We start from the raw sequence: 22,045 nt of genomic DNA on the forward strand, positions 1-22,045 counted from the left end.
TTTCAGAGATTAAGAAAATAAAAAAGTCTTCATACTTCGTTGTGACCGATAAATGGAGACCGTTCTGTGTTCTGATGCTAAGTCAGTGTTACAGAGGTGAAAAGAGTCAAAATAGAGTTTTGTTGCTTGAACATGTTAACTAAATCCACCGGAATGTAATTCACTAAAATACAGCAAAGCTTGTGCAACTGATTTTTAAAATGAAGAAGAAATACAGATGTAAATTACAAATGCAGACAAGATAGAAAAGGAACGGGATGAGGCCTTGTAGGGGAGGCGAGATCGTCCGTTCAGGCTTTTGAGAAGCGGGATGCTTTCGTAGGGGTGAATGTACATGTGAAGCTGTAAACCAAGCTGTACCGTAACGCTTTTCCAGAAGAGGAGCTTTGTCATAAATTTCGCTTAGCAGCAAAATGTTTAATTTCTTTTTACTGTCCCTTTAGGTCTGGTGATTTGGTAGAGTTTTTTGCTTTTGTAGCATGTAGTAATGAAATGCTGGTATCAATAAAATGTGCCATTTTACTAAAGGCAGATATGAAGCAAAGCTCCTCAAGCCGCCAGCTGAGACTTGTGAATCAGTATTTCACCACTGACCTTTTTATGCCTCTTATTTCCATTCCAATTCTTGAGATGTGATGATTAACCCAATGAAGTAATGTTTAATCATTTAACCTCCTTTGCCTGTATTGCAGCAGTCACAGGAAATGTATTTCCAAACCAAAAAAAAAAAAATCATCTTTGATAGGGACATAGTGAGCAAAAGTATCCTGAAGTGTCGTAGAGAGTGAATCACATTAGCCGAGAGTCGAGTCCAGTCTAAATACTTTAATTTTGGGGAAATATGTTTTGCCTGTAAGTAGTTGAACTTTTATGTCTTTTTTTTTTTTTAGCTATAAGTTGTGAAAGTTGTTTTAATTCAAACACTTAAAAAAAAAAAAAGAGAGAGAGAGAAAAGATTGTTCCCTCTGCAGGCTTTATAACGGAGAGATTGCATTGTGAAATAGGTAAAAGTTGTGAAACTGATTGTATTCTCTGAGAAATGAAACTTAAGGGTTTTTTTATTATTGCAGATGTCTCAAAGATTTGGCGAACGAAATTTAAGGAAGCAACCAGTACCAGCATTTCTGAGCTTGGTTTCATTAGAGTAAATGTGAAGGCTGCAAATACATAGCTTTATTGCAACCCTGATCTATATACTGCTATGCAAATTATTTCTAGCTGTGATTATATTAGGTCATAGAAAACAGGGGAGGGAAAAATGCTAAATTTATCTCTTTTAGTTTATTTAGAAAGTTTAAAAAAGGAAGACAGTTTAGAAGTTCTTGACCGAAACTTTAAGAACTATAGCTGTATTTTCCATGGAATGCTTTGTAATGGATAGTGAATGTAAAAAAATAATAATAATAAAAAAAATTAAATGAAAAGTTCTGAAGTAACAAGGTAAGAAAAATGGCCACAACATTTCTTAGAGACTTTTTTTAGATTTTTGTTGTTTTTCAGCATTGTCATTATTGTTTTTTAAATAAAAAATATATGCTTTTAGCTGGAGGAAAAAAAAAATTAGTTCTAAGGCAGCCCTGAGTTTTGTAGCAATCTAGAAATTTGGGTGAGGGAAACTGTTTGTTTTCAAGAATTTGAGAAAAAATGATACCCTGTACTTAAAGTAGGCTAACACAGTCTTAATCTGTATATAATTATAATGGTATCTATTTTTAAACTAGTTTTGCTTCAAATGCTATTTTATAGATAGTTTGCTAGAGAGTTTGTTTCCAATTCCAGCTTGTGAACATTAAGCAACAGAATATTAGCAATGCAGTCTTTAAGATAATGTAAAAATATGTTAAAATTTCAATAGAAGCTGCTTCCATTGAAAGGTCCACTTCATGGACCTATCTCAATAATTGGATTATAGTCTTTTATTTTTAAGATATTTTAAAATGAGATTTATGGAGCTGTGTAAAATTCTTGATTGGCTTATAAAAGTGCAAATATTGTTCTAAGCCCAGGAGCATTGTGAAATGGTGAGCAAAATAGGAACTGAAAGTATCGGGGTCATGTTCAGCCCTGCTGCAGAGTACAGGGGGAGGCATCTTATGAAATTCCTGTAGAGAAGGCACTACTTTTTCAGTTCACCTTTTCAAAGGAAAAACTCTGATGCTAAAAGGGCAATTTTACTGTTACACTTCAGTAAATTTTTTGCTTTTAAATTAGAGAAACTCTTAAAAATGTATTTCTACTTTTCTATTTGGTTAAGGAACAAGAATGCCTCTTATTTCCTTAGTGTGCTACCTTTTATTTACTTTATGGATAGCTGTGGGATCACACTGTTTAAAGAAACTTGCTTCCGTACAGTTCATGTCCTAAATCCTCAGTGGGACTGAGCATGTGGGTTTTCTGGGGGTAAAGGAGACCCATATTAGTGCTCATATATTAACTTGTTTCATATTTGTTTAGTTACTTGGAAATAGTGTTTGAGGGAATTTCAGTTTGAGAAAGAACTGCCCTTGATTGTGCAAGATTTTTGGATACGGTTCACTGGTAAATTGTCATGTTTTGTTATAAATAACAATTTGTGTCAAAACGCGCTCTTGTGATTCAAAAGCATGAAAAATCATACTTCACCTATCATACAGGTATGTTCTAGACCTGTTCCTACTAAAATAAGTTCAATGCTTGGTTTCATCCTTGCTGGGAATAAGAATTAGTCACTCATGCATGCTGTACGCATCCTAGAAGATATACAGAAAAATATCAGGAACAAGTTTTCAACACAGAATGAATATTTCACCTATTCTGTTTTGCAATGAGACGTGCAGGAGTTGGATCGTGAAATCCTGAGATGTCACTGCTATATAAAGTTAGCAAATTAGTCCTTTTTTGATATTCTAAAAGTTGTATATGTTCCTGTTTTTAAAAAATCCCATTTTAAGATGTAGGAAATCTCACTGATTTGGCCTTTTTCTTTAAGTTGTTGTATTTGTTTTTTTTAATATGATGTATAATAAATAGAATTTTTCTGATTTCTGTAAGAATTGATATTTTTTTCTTTGTGAATTTGTTACACTTTTATTTTTAAAGCATTGTAATGGAGAAAAGTTACTACTTGGAAAAGGAGTGTAAAAACATAATAAATGGCCTTATCACAAATTTTTTATCTGGCATAAAAAGTTATGTCAGTTCTGTAGTTTAGAATTTAAACAATATACAGGAATTTTGTCAAGTAATTGGAATTTACTTGCATTGTTATATAGTATGGAAGGTTTGGTTATGGTTTTATAGTATGGTACAGAATTGTAACAAAGATTGCATAAATTAAATTATGTTGGATCATCTTGAAGTTATCTTGTAGTGTGGAATTTAGAATTTCATTAATTATTGAAAAAGGTATTTCCTTGTGAAATCTGTTGTAAAGAAAACCTAGATTTAGCCTATTTTGAAGATTCTGGGTTTGAGAGCAAAAATCCCAGAGTACTATTATATTCTGGCTTTGCCTTTTTGGAAAGTACCTTTTTGTTGTTGTATGAAGTCTGAAAGAATTAATTCCCCTTGCTTGAGGAATAAGGTAGTAGCAGCATCGGCAATTCAAAGGTGTGGGGAGAAAAGTACTAGCAAAAACTTTTCCAGAGTAGAGTGAACTTAGTGCCACTTGCAGAGTTTTGAAGAACCAAGTCTGTGAGGGAAAAATAGACTCAATACATGTGAGCGGTCAAATTCTCGCATTGAGCATTTTGAATTTCTCCCTCCTCCCTCAAGCCCTAGAGTTTCAAGTTTGCCTTTTTGTTTCAAAAATTCTCCCAACTGCTGGTTAGGAAATCCCGAAGCATGGGGAGAAAGCTGAGATATTGAAATCATACAAGCTTTAAAGTCTGTCCGTTTTGGTTTTGCCTTGTTAATGACTTTGTTTTCTTGTTGCAGGATTTTGCTTCCCGGGCTAAACTGGCTGTCCAGAACCTGGTGCAGAAAGTTGGGTTCTTCGGCATTTTGGCCTGTGCTTCAGTAAGTTCATTTCTATAGCAGAGGGGTCTAATCGCACGTTGCAGGCTGAACGTATTGTGGTGAAATCAGTACTCTGAACCGTGGCTTGGCCTTGTTTGCGCTCGCGTGGATCTGCGTGCCTTGTCTGCCGCTTCTGTGTTCTCCGGGGCGCTCGGGGGAGTGGGGGAACTTGCAAGTGCAATGGCATGGAGAAACTCCAGCCCTAGATTAGTTCCCAACACGCTTCTGCATAAAAGCAGAGTGAAAAATTATTATCCACTCCTTAAACTGTACTATTGTAGTTCTAGACGCTAGTTCTCTTTGAAAAATAATGAGTTTGAAATAGTACTGTTTCCTTTTTAAGTTATCAGGAAAGAACTATTCAGCAAGCAATCCCTTGAGTTCCTGGGGTGGCTTTTTCCAAAAGATAAGGTGATTAATTCAGCTTGGCATGGTAAAACCTGATAAAAGACAGGATGGTTCACTGTGAGGCACAAAAGGCTCGTCACCTTCAACAAGACTTGCAAGAGACTGAACTAAGACATTCTTAAAACTGATTAAGTTTCTGCGCTTCTGTTTCAGACCAGGGATGCTCCCTGCATTAGCTGTTTGAGGCCTCGTCCTCCCTGACAGGGGCACTGGCACTCTGCTGCTCGCTACCCCGTGTTAGGGGGTAGTTGGCAGCCCAGATTGTGCCGCTCGCTCTGCCGACAGTGATCCTGTTGTGATTTTCTGGCCCAGATTATTAGCTGGCAAGATACAGCAGAGCTGTGTTGTCACTGTAGAGTTTGCTGGGATCCTAGTATTGTTTCTGCAGATGTCTGTGTAGTGTGGCTTATGGTTCTTGACATTTTTAGATCCTAAAATGCACAGATTGAGGAGTGGGAAACTACCTGTACAAATCCCAATTAGGATTTCCATCCACAGAAATGCTTCTGACCCAGGGGATATCTTTGGGTCACTGTGTCACTAGGAGCCAGAGGGAGCCCAAAGGATGGAAACCGGTTTCAAAGTTAAAGCTGAAAGGGATACAAACTATTTGTAGCTTTCTCTCCCTAAGCAAGAGCTGATCCAAGCACCTCCACTGATGCTATTTTAGTGTTTTAAGTAGGCCAAACGCTCTTTTGGAGCCAAAAAGTACCGAGCCATTTGAGGTTTAAATCTTTCTCTGGAAGGTTAATGAAAAGTGGTAGGAATGATGTGGCTTATTCTTCTCTCCCCCACACACAAATGCACAGAAATCCGACTACAGCGGAGGGGGGAGTTGTAGGTCCCCAATGATCCCGTTCTTCTGGACTAACCACAGCCGTTAGCCAGCTGCTCAGCTGATGAGGTATTGATTCCACCCTTCGCCCAGCATCTCTCCGTTTCCTACACTGTAGGCAGGACGAGGTTATCTGTTTCTCAAATGTAAGTGACCTGTATGAGCTGGAAAGATTAATCTGGCTACGGTCGCTGCCATACAACTTCTGTTTACTAATCTTTTGAACTGTCTTCATGCTTGGAGTGGAGCCGTAGCTTCCTGAGCTCTTTAAGTCTTCCCACCCAGTAAGCTCCCAGCCTGCTTCGGCCCTGGCTCTGACTCATTTTTCTGTAGTCACCACCTTGTGAGGCATCACCTCCTGGGCTAGCTCGTCTGTCTGGTTTCATGAGAACAGCGGCAGGGATGAGCCGCTGGAGCGGCTGGCCGCGGGGAGTAGATGGAGAACATGAGGAAGGAGTTGGTAAACATGAGGGGTGATGTGTGCGCTCCTCGTAGTTCCTGCTTAGTAATACTTAACTGTTTGCTCAACTTCTTACTTACTTGGTGCGCTGGTCTTAACTGTGGTCTGGGCAGCTTCCTCCGTTTTTGTAGGCTGCCCCGGGCTGGGCAGGGACGGGAGACCACGAAGCCACCAGGTACACCTGAGGATTTGTACACGTCCTGTGTTTGCAGAGTGATCACAAAGCAGCAGCAAAGGGTGAGGTGAAGCGTGGGAGAGGCAATGAACCAGTATAGGGATTCGAAACTATCCCCCCCCCCCCCCATAATTGCCATTTTAGTTTGGGATTTTAAACTGTATTTTGTCTGGAAGTATTTCCAGGCAGGGAGGGAAGGAGAACTAGACTGTGAAATGCTAATAAACGTCCTAGCTACAGGTGGCCGTAGCATTTCGAAGCCATTGCTTGATGGGCAGAGAACCACAATCCAATTGAATTTAAGCCTTTGCAGATTTATCCAATGAAATTAACTGGGTGTAGTGTTGTTTAAAGGCGAAAGGAAAGCCAGGCTTTTCCTGAGTCTAACCCCTGCGTAAAGGTGGCTCTGGGGAGGGAAGAGGAGAGCCAGAATTAGCTCTGCACGAGAACCTGGCGGTGACAGGCGACAATTTGCCCTTCTGTCTTTGTGGGCATCTTTGGCACTTCTCAGCAGTGTGTGTGATTGTTGTTATTATTTTTTAATTTGTTTTAACCCTCATTTACCTGCTGATGTGTGTTTACACCCTAACGTGGACATGTTAAGTAATTTTTTTTTACTGTGCTATGTTTAATGTGTTTGTGATACCTACAGTTCCCCCTAGCTAAAGCATATTGCCCCCTCTACAGTGATATTAATACAGCAATTAAAATATACTGTCACCTTACCAAAAAAAATAAAAAACAAAGGACATGCTTAATACCTAGAGCAGACTTGGCTCAGAAGAGCCCAGTTATCTGGCTGTGGCGTAAGTAAATCATTGACTCACCTTCTACGCCCAAGACAGCTGCCAGAGGTAAAGAGTCATTTTAGCTGCAGCGGGGCATGTTTAGAGACCGTTTCAGGGCCTGATTAGAGACCGTTTCAGATTTCTTCCTATGCAGGTGGTGGTGTGGGTGCTCATAAATTTGAGTTGCTTGTCTATAACAGTCGAGCGTAACCCTCATAAGCTTTCTCACAGATTTCAGATTTCCATTCAGTTGCAAAGGTTTTTTTGGTTTTGGGGAGTTTTTTTAGTGCTCTTTAAATATCTACACTGTTTATTTGTTTGGGTAACAAAACACAAATAACTCAGGATATTAGCAGGGTAGCATACTGCCACTCTAAATTAAATATACCCCATGTGTTTACGCAGACAGTCTGCCCTGTGCTGCATGCAAAGTGTGAAAGGTTGGAATTTCGATACTTTCTTGGTTTAATTTCAAAAATATTTTACAGATAGTATCACAATACCAAATGTCAAGCCAAGGGTTTAACAATAATAAAAAAAAACTTTTAATTTTAAATTAAATGCATATGCTTAATAAAATCTAATCAGTGCTTTTAAACTGGATACATATGACTATAAATGCCAGTTTTTAATGCACTTTTTCAGATGGAAATCATTGGGGATCATTTTGAACACTGGCTTCCAGGAGCAATGTGCTTGTCAGTGAGAAAATTTGATAAATCACTCAAAATGGCTTTACTGTGGTTTCTGTGCATTTCACATGGAAAACTCTTTTTTGTCAGCTTTTTTATAACCCGGGGTAAGGAGGGACCATCAGAATGGAATTGTCTGGGACACTGTCTGGCTGAATCCCTGAGATCTAAGTTATGTGGTGTAACACTAACATTTTTGTAAGTACTGAGACACAAGAGTTTTGGATCGAGTTGAATAAGGGCAAAATGTTCATTTTTCAAAGTCTGCGATGTTCCTGTTCGTCTGGGTTAAATGCTCCAATTCGTGAACTTCTTTCTCTTGCACTTCCCAGATTCCAAACCCGCTGTTTGACCTGGCCGGCATAACATGCGGACACTTTCTGGTTCCCTTCTGGACCTTCTTTGGTGCGACCCTGATTGGGAAGGCAGTAATTAAAATGCACATCCAGGCAAGTAGATGCCCCCTCCCTGCGGGCGCCGGGGTGAGGGCTTTCCTCTTGCACGGTGGTACTGCACACTGAGTTCTGGAGTCTCCCTTCCTGGCCTGCAGTAATGGAAATGAATTTGGTGCAAAGGATTTACAAGAAGGGATCTGCTAGGCTTCTTATGCTCAAAACTTAGGCAACTGAATAATTTATGGCAACGAGCTAATGAGCTTGCTGCCTACACCACTCAGGAAATTGGTGGTTAGCCAAGTTATTTACCTACGGTTTTTACCAGACTGAAAGGACCTCGTACTAATAATGAACTTGCCTTTTTGGTAACAAATACTCATTTCAAAGAGCACGGCAGCTAGCCTTTACCAGCTAAGCAGTACTTTTAAATGTTCTCTTTTATCTCGGTTTAATGTGTAAAGAAAATCCCAGTCCTTTCAGGTCCTGGTCTTTGCAGAAAGCAGTCTGAGGGTATGTCTGTGGGCACATTGACCATAATTTTTGAGCATGGTTAGTAATTTTGGGGGCAGTTGATTTGGATATTTTAAAAGGGCCTGATTTCAGAGAGGGTCCATTCAGTTTTTGTAGCTAACTTAAAGCCTTCAGGATGTTCTGAATTTGACAATCAGAATTTCAGGTTGCTTTCAAAAATGTTGAGTCTCGCTTTTAAAATGCATCACCATTTTGTCCAATGCAGGATGAAGGACTGATTCCCTGGAGATTGTTTACTGGTGGCGGAGTGGTTAGAGTGCTATATCATGAACTACATCACTTGATTTGTAATAATTAGAACCAGTGTTCTCAGCTGGGGCTTTTTTTTTTTTAAGCGTCTCCATAGTGCTGATGCAGTGCCTGTAGCTGCGCTGCTTGGAAATGTTTGCTGTCACTACATTAAAATAGCAGAAGCTAGCAGAAGTATAAGATTGCTCTTCTAGTACCCTCCTCAAGCTGCTTAAAAATCTCTTCCTTCTGCCCTGAATAGAAAACTTCAATCTTCAACCCTTTTTTTGCCCATCTTTTTGTAAATAGTTATTTTACTTTGCACGGTGTTGAAATGGAAGGATAAATGGCTCTGAAAATTGTTTCATGTATTTTGATAGGATTACTTTGCCTTCACGCTTAGTTTTGTATTACTTGAATGCTTCTGCTTTTAAGTATGTATAAAGTTAGAATTTGTTCTGGCAATGCAGAAAAGACTCAAGTGAAACTGTACTTGTGTAATATTCCCTTTATTTTGCCTTGTTTAGCTAGGAGAATGTTTGCTATGTAATTTATAGTGCTCTACGCTCGGATGTAATGTAAGCAACAAATATTTCCCAGTGTCTTGTACAGCATTTCATTTTGTAATATGTTTAGCTATGAGAATTTTGTTTTCTGTGATGTTTTGCTTCAAGCATACAGTTGTGCAATAACCTTGATTTTTGTAGTGATCTTGCTGTAATTTGGAATTTAGGAAACGTAACAGTCGTGGAAAAGGCTTTTAATGAAATCTTTCTCTAGACAGGAAGCGAGTGACTGGTGTAGTGGCCATCCTGGAGCTGCTTTTAACTGGCCTCTTCCTCTGGACCACAGAATCATTTTGTGTAGTTCTAGTCACATCCCTTATTCCCAGACTAGTGAATGCTCTTCTCATTAGGTCATGTTTAAATTGATTTAAGGAGACTATGGGAACTGTGTGTGTGTGTGTATACGCACATCTACACACGGTCTTGCTTGCTCTTTGCGAATGAGCAAGCTATCAAATGTGACAAAAGAACTAGCAAAAGCTATTTTAATAAAATTTTAACACCGCTTTTATAAGTGAAGTGAATGGTAAAATTACAGGCGTTTGGATTTTATGCAAAATCACTCATGTTAGAATTGTCTTACATTAAAATTACTCTGTTTCAAGTAATCTATTGCATTAGAGCAATAATAATAAGTGATAATAATTGTGATAAATTTTTTGAACAGATAGATACCCGAAAGCTCTTATTTTCTTCTTCACGAAGTATTTCTTTGCTATGCTTCTCTCTGAAGCACATAAAATAGGGGCTAAAAGATTCATTATTTTCACTTTTGTGATCTTTAAGTGCATGTGCTTATGTGTAAGGGGATGTGAATTTTTCTGCACAGTGATGACTGTTTTTCCATTAAAACATTGTTGACAGAGTAAAGTGACCTTGAGCTTCTGGGAATTTAAGTTTGGGGAGGATGCAAATGGTTAGTAATACAAGCTACAAAAACATTGCAAGAAATGAAATCTATGAGGAAATAAAATAATGGAGTAAATAGCTTTCCTCTGCTCTGCCTCCTCTTGAAAATAGTATTGAAAAAACGAGGACCTTGAAAGAAAAGCGAAGGGAAAGCTATCTGTAAGTGCAGGAGATCTGCCTAACTGGAAGGGAACATAAGTTGTTGTGCTCCATTGTCTTTGCTTCCCTTTTGATCAAACATTTCTCTAACTGATGTTTTCCTTCCGACAGAAACTTTTCGTTATTATAACATTCAGCAAACACATAGTGGAGCAGATGGTGTCCCTAATCGGGTGAGTAACTCTTTAACACAGTAATACCTTCACCCATTAAGTGGAAAAATACTGGAGGAGTCAAATCAGATGGCCTGAAAATTGTGATTTACTTTTAAGTGCAGGCTTTGGCCAACAGCTAATTTGCGACTTCATTCCTCACCTCAAAAGCTTCAAGTATTTCAAGAAACATAATAGCACTGAAAGTCAGATGGCCTGAGTATATAATACCTACGCTGAGCTTCCACGCAGAAATATGATACAACTATTCCAATTATAGATTGCAACATTTTTAGCTGCAAATAGATTATGTTTTTTATTCACTTTCTTCAATGCTGCATTGTGATCCCATGACGAAAAAATGAGAACTGTTGTGATTTATGCCATGTCCAAAGTAGCTGATAAATGTTTTCCATAATTTGACCTCATACACTTGACCTCATACATTTAAAATATTAAATGTCTTATAAAGTATCAGAATTAAAAGCTCAGTGTGTAGAATGGTATCTCCATTCTATTAAACTTGTTTTTTTTAATAGGCGCAATCACAGTTTTCATGGCTAAACTATTCCTATTTTGAGAAAGCTTGTCTTTTTTCTGGACTGAGTTCTTTAGCAACAGATCTTTTTTTTTAATAGTAAAAATCTTAGTTTCAAATAAGAAAGTAGAGCAAAACCCAGATAACAACAGTTAAACAAACAAACAAAAAAGATGATTTAAATCTACGTATTTCTATGTTGCCCCAGTGGGTTTGAATGAAGCTTGGAAACTGATGATCAAGTGCTAGATTTTTGCCTCATATCTACCTGTTCAGTCATTAAATATGTGTAATTTTAAATTCCATTGCTGATGTTAACACTTCCTGCCTGGTAATCCAACAAATATGATCTCAACGGTGCCTCTTTAACCGTGAAGCAGTTCATGAAACTGTTTAAAGACAAACAAAATGTACAACTAATCTTAAATATATGCAACTGGATAGAGTCATTCAGTATTTCATCACAACATTGTACTTAATTGTTCAAGGAACAGTTGTGTACTTGGGAGGAAAAGCCACTGCCTTTTTGCTGATTAGATTCCTATACTGTCAGGAATGCAGGTTTAAAGTTTTAAATACGATTCTGTAACATTTGAACAGAAAAGGGGCTTTTTTGTGTGTGTGTTTTTGGGTTTTTTGTTTGTTTGTTTGTTTGTTTTTGGTTTTTTTACTAGATACCTAATATAGATATCCCAAGCATAAAATAAATTCTAAGGTCTTTTACTTTTCCAAGGCCTTCCGCTTGTCGTAGGGGGCGTATTAATTGATACTTTGCTACCCAAACTGAAATAACTATGTTCACATTAACACCAAAAAAACACACCCCAAGAAGAGTTTCAGGAGAGGAACGTCTGGAAATAACTGCTTTCAAAATATGTAAACTTGAAGTAGCAATGCTTTACAAAGGGAAAGGAGTGTTGGAAAAGACATTCTAGGGCATTTCACTAATGAAACAGATCCTGACTTTATTACTTCCTGATCTTCTGATTGGGAGTCTGGTTTGTAACAAACTTCAAAATGAATTTGTTGCTTTGAACATTTTTTTTTAAAAAAAACAGAAGAAATGTGGCTACTCTTAACAATCGTTAGTTAGCTTTTCATACGAATAACCATTTCAGACAATTTACTTCTTTATTTTTGATCAGTGCTACTACTAAGCTAGGTGTATTTCTAAAGCTTTGCTCTCCTGCAGTCTTTGAGCCAAAACTAGTAGTTTTTTCCTACTTCATCTGTCTTGGAGATAATTTTGCATCAAATTACTTAGAATGCATTCACAAGACCTCTGCTGGATTCAGATTTTATTAGATGGTTGATGTCAGAGTTAAAAAATGTTCTCGGGAGACAGAAGGATTTTTGGAATGTCCCGGTAGCGTTGACTTTTCTCAAACTGTCTGCTAGCATTACCTCATCAATTGCTTTTTAGAGTGGAATATAAAACATGTTAAACAATAGCTTGCCTTAAAACCGTTATTATTAAATTAAAATATAGATCTATTTAATGGCGTGTAACTTTAATTTAATCAAATTCTGTCCATCAAATTGACTTGCAACTTCTTTGTCTGGGATATTGCTTTTGCACATTAGCAAATATCTAAGCACAATACTTTAACATAATGAATATATTAATATAGAGGATAATTGAAATCTAGACAGAAGATTAAGCTGAGACATCAGAGAATTAAGGTCTCAGAATATTTGATTTACTAGCCAATTAGATTTTTTTGGTAACTACCTGAGTCTCAAAAAAGTAATAGTAAAACTGAGTCACCAGTAGATCTTTTCCAGAGCTCAGTAGTTGTTTACTTCTGCTTCTAGATGCTGCTTGCACTGCATGCTAAACCCGCCATAACCGGCTTCTTTATTATAGTTTAGGGTACTCTGATTTTATACTTTCATTACCTAGGTCTCCATTACAAAGGGATCCTAAATTCCTCCTTATGTTAATTAAATATAGGGGGAGGAAAAGAAAAATCAATGTGACAGGAAATTGAGAGGGCTAGTGTTTTCCAAAAAAAAAATTAGATATTGGCAGTGTGCAGTGTAAAAGCTGCTCGGAAGGGTGGTGGTGGCCGTGGCGAAGCCCCCGGCAGCCGCCTGGGCAGGAGCGTGGTCGGGGCCGCGAGGAGCAGGGACACGGAAGGGTTTAAGAAACTGAAGCCAGCGGGAGGCTTGAAACCAAAGCTGAGGAGGGTGAGCGAGGTGCTGGTGGCTCACGAGGCCCACAATTACCAACCTGTTCTGCCAGTTAATGCCTTGGAAATTGCATTATTGTTGTCGAAAATGCTAAAAGAGGATAATGTTTTCTCTCAGGTTGTATTACTTTCATAAGCTCTACGTGGGGAAAGAGGGGGTATAAGATTTTTGTCTTGTTTTCCGTGACTTACAGATGAGTTTAACTTACTAATCATCCATGCAAAATACTTAAGTGCTGGGTTTAGGCCAAAGTTAGCCCATTTAAAATGTTTAATCATCGTGTGTGTTGTGGGTTTTCTTTTGGCTTTCAAATCTTTCCATTTATTTTATTTTTTTTAACCTACAGCTGCAGGATTGTTTATAGAGTCACCCTAAGCATATTGCTTTTAAGCACGATCGTGTTTTCTTTGAAGTGGCAGTTTCAAATGTGGATTAAGAATTCCCCCAAAACTGCTAAAGAGATGGTGCTCAAAGCATACACCATCCACAGACGTGTCTAGATGCGTCATTCCTGGGTAAATGTTCAGAAGGAAAATTCTAATTTTTTTTTTTTAATTTAGCATGCTTTGTCCAATTTTTGTGCTAATGAGCTAATAAGAACTCTAGAACTTCCAATGGAAATCTGAATCATTCACGAGCGTGTCTTATATAGCGTTAGACAGCTCCTGGCCTTCGTCTCAGAGGCAGCAAGTGAAGTAGTTCCAGAGGGACGGCGGCGTCCCTTTGGGACAATCCAGTCCCCTAGACTATTGCTATGTTATGATAAACTCGCAGAGGCTGCGGAATGGCTTAAGAGCCCCTGTAATAGCTGCTCGGAGGGAAGGCATGTTGTTTTTGCAGGATCTCTCAGGTATGCCATGGCTTTAGCAAAATGAGTGAACGACTGCCTATAGCAAGTGAGGCTTTGCTAATTGTAGGAGAAGTAGAAACTAATTTAGTCAATGCATTAATGAACTGAGTCATCAAACTAATTTGAAGTTTAAATATAAGTCAGTGATTTGCATACTTCCACAGATTTTAAAAGTTGTCAGTGCTGCGTTATGCCGGCGAGACACGTGAGCCCTGTTAGCACTGCGAAGTCTAACTCAGATCTGAACATCTACCCCAAAATATCCATGCTTGTGAGCAGTTTCTTCATCTGGTGTTTTCCGTGGACCAAATTTTCGTGCTTACCAGTTATGCAGGCTGGTCTGAATGATTACATGTCTGAAAGGAAAACCAGGTTTCTGGTAGTACATACTTGAGCTGTTGCCTTTACAAACCAGGTTTGCTGCAGTTTATTATGCTGTGATTCTTTGCTTCACAACTTAATCTCAGCTGATTCTTGTAAGGAGCATGATGTGCCTTTCATGGGGGAAAAAATACAAATGAGCTATGGCGACTGGTACAGCTAGAAACTTTGTGGCTTAAAGATTGCGCTTTTTTTTTTTTTTTTTCCTTCCCCAAAGTAGTTTGCAATATAGATTTAGGTTATTTCTTTAGAATATAGATAAGTCAGGAGAGCACAGCGATAGAAAGGGCTGCAGCACCGTCAGCTGTCCCGGCATGAAGCGAGTCCCCGGCTGTGATTGACGCTGCGCCACGCGGCCGTCTGCTTCGCGGGGCCTGGGCCAGGCGGCCGCCGCTGCTTCGTCGCACCCTGCTTTCGGCAGACCCCTGTCGCGGGGGCCTGGGCCGGCCTGCCGACCGCGCGCTCCGTCCGGGGGCACCTCCGTTTTGCGTGGGTGCCTTGGCGCTGGTGTAGCTGCAGGAAGGCCTTCTCCTGCGCCCGTATCCTGCCGCATCGGCTCCGTGCAGGAAAGGGCTTTAGCGTCCTGACCGGGACACGGCTGCGAGTGAAATCGGAGCAGCTTTGGTGTTAAAGAGCTTCCAGCAGATCACAACAGAGTTCTAGATGTTTATTTGCAAAAGGCTGGTAGGATTTAGCCTCTGGGCAAGCACGGGTGGTTTGTTTTGCAAGTTGTGTACAGAAATTGTGCCGTATCTTTAAACTGCAAGCAGGAGACAGGTTTCCTTACAAAGAGCAAAAAACTGAGCAGCGTTAAGAACGAGCAGTTCACAGATATGTTGCAATTCCTATTTTTGAAAGCATTGATTTTTAGCATCACAAAATGTCCCAAGGAAAAACGCCTTGGTGGCAGCTTGGCTAACACGGGTGTTAGAGCATGGCTGCAGGTATAAATGTCCTCAAACGTGCAACAATTTTACCTTAGTAATCTTCAAATAAGTTTTATTATTTTTTGATCTTGTAAAACCAAAGTGCATCTGCTAAAGCAGCCTTTCAACCCCCAAGATGTTGCTGTTGATCCTGGCCATAAATCAGATTTATTTGCCGCGATTTTAGCAGGCTGCACGTGGGTAACATCCGCGTTTCCCCAGGTGCTCGGAAGCCCCCGGGGCAGCGGGAGCAGTCGCAGCCGGGGGTGAGCGGCTGCCGCTCCGCTTCGGGGCCCGGTCCCCGAGCCGGGCGCCTCGGCAGCGGGGCCGCGGCGCGATGCGACCCGGCTGAGTCAGGCCGGAGGCTGAGGTCCGATCTGACTCACTGCGCGCAGGGGCCGGGCATTGGTCGAGCCTCGGGGAAATGGATGGTTTAAATACTGTGAGAATCTTTATCAGCACAGGAAATGACAGCTCATTAAAATACTAACCGTTAAGCCTGTTTAGATCACTGTCTGGAAAAAAATTAACCATTGCAGGTTCAGATAACTTGCAGGAGGAAAGGTGCTCTGTTCAGGCAGTGAACCGCCGTGCAAATTAATCAGCTTTGCGAATTGGCCAGTGGCATGAAAATATTGGCATCAGTTTTTCGAGAGTTTATAACACCTCTAACTTTTTAAAGAGATTGATACCGCGTAGGAGCAAAGTTGCTGCTCCTTTTGAGGGAGGGACAGCTAAGATAACCAAATATGGTGACTTTTACTAAGTGCCTTATTGCTTTTGAGCTGCCAGGTGGATTTTTCTTGTGTTCTTGCAGGGGAATGTCAGAAAAAAAATGTGAATCCAACGCAGAGAAACTCAAGTGTGGGAGGGATGGGTGTTGGGTGTGATTTAATGGGGGGTTTTTTGCATGCTTATTTGGAAGGTGAAAGCCTTTGCTTTGGCCCTCTGGCCTAGCTGTCAATAGCTAGCCTGATTTAAAGAAAAATAATAAAAAAAGGGGAGGTACTGGAAGAGAAGAGCCCATACCAGCACACTCCCTCCTTCAGTACATCGCATTCTTCAGTGCCACTTAACTGCCTTTTTTGTAGAAAGAGATAATCTCTGGCCTTAGGCCATGCTTGCTGCAGGACAGCAGGGCGAGATCCTGAATGTGTGCGTGGTGTGTGCTCACAAAGTGTGCGATGAATTTTTCCTTTTAGTCTTTTTTTGGTTTTCTGTTATTTAAAAAATTCTATCCCTATTGCCCTCATTTTGAGTTGTAGTCCTAGCATTTCCTAAAAGGATGCTTTTCCATAGCTGTACTAGCCCAAATAGCTGAACCGTGGCAAACCGTATGCAACACTGCTGGTCCCCAAGCCCTGCAAGACAGCGTTACTGAACGAGGACAGAGTGCGTGCGCTTCGTAGCTAAAGAGTTTGACAAAATCGACCCCTTGGTTAATAGTTAAACAGTCTTTCTAAATTAACAGCTGTGGATATTAGAGAGATCATCCATAAAATGGGATTCTGACTCAATATTGCATCACCTTTCCGACGAGGGCTGCGGGCTGCCGCAGCCTGGGAGCCGGGCTGCTTGCGCCCCGTATTCGTTATTAGGCTTCTCATTTCCCTTTGGATTTTTTTCATGATAAAACAGACTTCCATGTTTTCAGACCTTTAGTGCTTAATGATTCTTGCTCATCGCCACTGAGGGCCTGGTTCCAGCTGTGCGTACGAGCTGCTGAGTAGAGAATAAAATGCTCAGCTGAGTGCTACTGAAGTCCTTACCTACATTTTTTAACTTCCATCACAATAAATGGAGCTTCAGAACAGCTTAAAGTTGATCAGCTGCTTGATCACTTGCTCTTTGACATCTGTTACAAATGAGAAACTTTAATTAACACCATATTAATGTTCCCAAAATGGGGGTCTATGATGGCAACTTCAGTGTTTCTTAAAATACTTCCTAATTCTAACACTTCCCTTCTGGAAAAGTAGGCAGAAACGCACATGTTTAGAGGTGTTTATAAGATGGGAACTTTATATTCTAAATTGTGGGTCTGATGACTCCTCTGTGAAATGCTAGCACAGAGATACAGAAATGCAGCATTTGATACAGAACTGTACTTCAGCACTTAGCACAGTTTGTGATTATTTGAATGTTCATAAATTCTAAAAGCATAGGTTATGGATTTTCAATAAATCAGAGTAACTTGCACTCTTACAGATCTCAAAATGAAAAGTATGCCTTTCAAAAGTGAAAATGTTATGATTAAATGGTTTAAAAGAAGTGGTTTTAGTATTAGTAAAAATGTGATTGCCTGAAGTACTGTAGAATTTTACTTTTGGTTAAGCTGGCATAGGGAAAATACTGCTTCCCCCCCGCCATGGTTTGGTACTTCTTCCACTGGTATTTGAGAAAACTCCTAAATGTAGTCTAAAAGATTCTGCTAAAAAGATGAATTTTCCAAGATCCTCTCATACAATTTCATTACTAGTGATGTGCATTTAAGGTTCAAATATTGACAGTCATTATTTTAAAGGCAAATTAATAAATTGTGTAGTGTACACATACTATTTTACTGTAACTGGAATAGAATTTTTACAGCTGATACTGTCAGAATCTGTACATCGCTGATGTAATTCTTAAGCTAAACCCAGAACTACTTCACATATGATTATTCCTCCTGTGTAGTGCCATCCTGCGCATAGATGTAAAGTTTTGTCCTATTTGTGCAAAATGCTACATTTTTTTTTTCATTTGGATAGAAATCATGTCTCTTAAAACAATTTAAAAAAATCTGAGATACATCTATTTAATTACAGATACTATGCAATACTTCTGAAAACAGACTTCAACAGTACTTTTTCAGTGAAAGCAAAATTCATAATGGGTGTTTGTGGTAGTATTAGAATGTAAAGAACTTTTTAAAACTAAAATATGATTTTGATATATTTAAGCTGCGACAAAGGTGGTACAATTTTTTTCAAAGTCTGTATTGAGTCTCTAATGCTCATGAAACATTCAACTTCAGCAGAGGATCAGAATAAATTAAAAACTAAAAGTTTGGGCTTAAGAATGTTAACTGGTTCTGAAATCTCTTATGAATAAGAATTTCTTCAGAAGTGTATTTATTTTTTTACGGAAAAAATCCAAACCATTTTTTTCTAAAGGTTATTGCAAAACTGTAGCTAGTCTCTTTGTTCTTTCAAATCAAACGTGCTGGAAGGGGCGACTAGGCGAGAGCAGTACCTCGCGTCCTGGCAGTGCATCCCTGTCACTGATTAACTGCAAAATCCATGAAGAACAAGGGATAGCAACTGCGGAAATATATTTCATTGCTTATTTTGACAGACGACTCATAGCGACTGACTTTACCATTTTGGTTTTGTTTTGTTTTCCTTTTAATTGCAGTTCTCCACCGGCTCTCTAAGACTGGCATTTTAAGCCTTTAAGACGAAGGTTCGGGGGTTAGCGTGGCTGGAGGGTTGGGTTTGGTTTGGTTTGACAGGGACTGCAAAGTGTGGGTGAGCTAAGATCGAGGTCCTTTTATTTTCTTATTCTCTCCTGGTCTTTATTTGCAAGACAAGAGGCTTTATTCTCAATTGAAAATGCCAGGAATTAGTTTGAGATTATTCTACAAATAAGGTTATCTTCCAGCATCTTCCTTTGTTTAGTCGGATGTGCAACTGTGCCTGCGGTTTGCATCTCGCCTCCTGAAACTGCACTAGGCTTTTGAAGACGCGTCTTAACTCTGCGCCGCTTCGCAGTGACTTTATGATGCAAATCTGCTCCTTCTGCGTCGGCACCTGCCTCCGGCTCACGACGACTGTGACCCCTGGAATTTTATCCTCAGGTCTCCCCCTCTCCCCCTTTGATAACAACAGGGTTAGTGAGGTGAATTTCCCTATACCTATATGGGGGATACACCTTGTTTGTAATGAAATAAAATGGAAAAAAAAATTAAAGACTTTTAGATCTGGAGTATACAATAAGGTGATTTTCCCCTTTGGCTCTTAGGTGACAAAAATATTAGCTGGCTGATTAAATGACTGAACTTTGTTGAAAGACTACAAGACTAACGCACTAAGATGAGTTAAAGGAATTTTATTTCTGGTACTGCGGATGCATGTAGAAGTTTATATTCTAGGTGTTACTGAGCTACATTTTACTCCTAATGCACTTAAATGTATATGCTTTTTTAGTATTAAAGTCTTCACTAATGGGCAGAGTATTGCAGGCTTTTAGAGACCAAGGTCCTTGCATTCGGGATCTTACAGGTCTTCAAAACCAGCTTTAATAAAATGAATGCCGTGCACTGAAATTCTTAGTCATGCTTGCAAAAGAAAAAAATGCCAAATACTTCCAGTGAGAAAATTTTGAAATACAGTGTTGATGCACTAGGATCTCTTCAAGCCATCTGACCTTGGTTTTCATGTCTTTGTTCTGCTGCTTCATGTTACTTGGGCACTGACTTAGTTCAGTTTTCAGGGAAAAACATGGAGGAATTTGAATAACCGTTCTGTTAGTGATTCATCTGTCATCATTTAAATATTCCTAATTTCATATTCATGCAAAGGTTTAAAAGTAAAGTATTACCTCTCAGTGGCTTTCTCAGGCTTCCAGTTGTCATTTGAAAAAGAAAAGATGCCCCAAAATGTAATTTTTTTAAAAACCGTGACTCGTACTGATCGGCGAGTCATTAGGAGGTTTTTTACCACAAGCAGAGTCAGATTCTTACGGGAGAGTTGTGAAAAGCTGGAAATCACTCGTAGAAGTTGACCTGCTCATTTGTAAAATATGTAATTAACGTGCTTGAGTCTTGATGCTTATTTTAGCAAAATTTTACCAGTCCGGGCACAAAATTTACTCATCTATTTGTATCATCGTGATGGTGAATCATGAGGGAGGCAATTTTTTTTTTGCTTGTAAACATGTTCAGAAAAAATTATTTGCCCCTGGCTAGTGAACAAAATAGATTTAATAGTGAGCTACTTTTTCTTCAGTCTATGCATTTTCATAAACTTTAAATATTAGCTATTATTTTTGAACTCAGCTTTAACCAGGAAGAGGGAATGTCATGTCAAAAAAGGAAATTGAGGAAAATAATGTTAGAGATCTAGTTCTCCCATAGGGATGCCAGTCATTTGAAAAGGAGATGATCCTCCCTAAAGCAATAGTGTAAGGAATCAAAATTGTAGTGTTTTTTTGTAGTATTTGTTCAAATTTAGATGACTTTTTTTTAATGTTGAAGACCGTACTAATTTCTCAACAAAACAAAACACCCCCCAGCATCTCAGTTTTCTTTGAAAACAGAATGGGATTTGTCAGTGATGGCAGCTTTCCCGTGGCTCGTGTGCCGTATGCATGTGTCACCGAAATCGCCTTTGGTAACGCATGGATCGAAGCTTGGGAGCTTTGGACTGTGCTTGCGTTCTCACCAGAGCTATTGCTAGCGGTGATTTCTTCTGTGTAGTAGTAAAGCTTTTTTTTAAAGTGCCGTGAGGATTTCTAAGTCTCCTGGGACCTCCTGCTAAACAGTACGGTCTGTAGATTTAGAGAAGGATTTTCTGTTGTCTGTGATTAAAGCCTGGCGAGGCTGTAATAAGTGCAGGGTGGAAGTTGGTGGCTACTCTGAATCCGTCCAGCGTTAACCCCTCTACGCGTCGGATCTGGGAGAGGATTCTTAGCTCCAGAAAGCTATCGGTGATCTTTATAACGTTACTGTAAGAACAAGGTGTTCGGTAATGCGTTGTAGCTTTTGTGCAAGTCATCTGCCATAAAGCGTGGAGTGATTCAGAGCAGGGTTCATAGTTCCTTCTTTGTTCCTTTGTTAATCACTGACTGGTGGGAGGTGCTGCAGAATTCGCTAATGCATTCTTTTGGGGTAAGGATGACGCACAGATTGTCCTAATAAGGACTTAGTTGGAGAAAGGGGCCGTCTTCTTTGAGAAGATAGGGGCAAGTCATAGGGCGAGCAGTTTCTTTTTTAACTCGGGGATGACACAAGCACAAGTCATTTCCTTATTAATCGGTTCAAACCAGTTCTTACAGGAACTGCTGGTGATAAATGTGGGGCTTCTCAGAAGTCATTCATTTTATTCTCAGCACTGCATCAGTGCACAGCCTCAGCTGGCTTCTCTCTGGCTTTAAGGAAATGCTGTAGCTCACAGCGTCTCTCTGTGTTACCCCCAGTTTATCATCACTGATCTGCTCTGAAATGTTTTTTGCTTTTAAACAGATTTTTTTTTTTGAGGATCTGGGGAAATATATGTCCGTTTCAGAAGTATCAGATGAAAAGTTAAAATATGCTTTATTACATGGTTATCTGTTTTCCCAAATAGCAATGCCCTTCTGAGCTCTAGCTCAATCTGAACTTTGTTCTGTTTGGGTCAAAGTGGTAAGTTTAAAAAAAAAATGTTTTTTTTTGTTTTTTTTGTTTTTTGTTTTCTTCCCCTATTTTGTCTTGTTCTCTGGGATGAACTTTGCATCAGTGCTATTCCAAGTATAGGTCCTTCTCTTCAGAAGCCATTTCAAGAATACTTGGAAGCTCAGAGGATAAAACTTCACCACAAAGCCGACAGCGGCATGCCCCAGGTAAGACGCTTTCCTGCCTCCTTCCCCAGTTACCTCCTCCCTCTTCTTGCTCTCCTTTGACTTGTCAGTTTTACCGATTTCACTCTGGATCCCGGTTTTCAAAGATTTGTAGTGGCCCAGGGAAGAGTTAAAAATCTCATTTTAAAGCAGCTGGGAATTAAAAATGATACTGTAATTGTGTGCAACTGGACTGAGACCTCTTGGAGAGCGAAGGAAACAATAAACCAAGACCAGTGTCTGGTCTTGGATCTGTATTAGCATGCCTGTTCTGAAAAAGAAATTTG

The 22,045-nt window shown here is 39.5% G+C and overlaps 1 protein-coding gene across 5 annotated transcripts in view; it reads left to right on the plus strand.

The window, feature by feature from the left end:
• VMP1 (vacuole membrane protein 1) overlaps positions 1-22,045 on the plus strand; it is a 69,639-nt gene that overhangs the window by 45,758 nt on the left and 1,836 nt on the right. For all 5 annotated transcript variants that reach the window (XM_067309454.1, XM_067309456.1, XM_067309459.1 and 2 more), the window contains 4 exons: positions 3,916-3,996; positions 7,687-7,803; positions 10,254-10,315; positions 21,659-21,761. In XM_067309454.1, coding sequence (XP_067165555.1) covers positions 3,916-3,996; positions 7,687-7,803; positions 10,254-10,315; positions 21,659-21,761 — 363 coding nt within the window. The remainder of the gene's footprint in view (positions 1-3,915; positions 3,997-7,686; positions 7,804-10,253; positions 10,316-21,658; positions 21,762-22,045) is intronic.

This window comes from Apteryx mantelli, chromosome 22, assembly GCF_036417845.1.
Source record: "Apteryx mantelli isolate bAptMan1 chromosome 22, bAptMan1.hap1, whole genome shotgun sequence".
NCBI classification, from domain to species: domain Eukaryota; kingdom Metazoa; phylum Chordata; class Aves; order Apterygiformes; family Apterygidae; genus Apteryx; species Apteryx mantelli.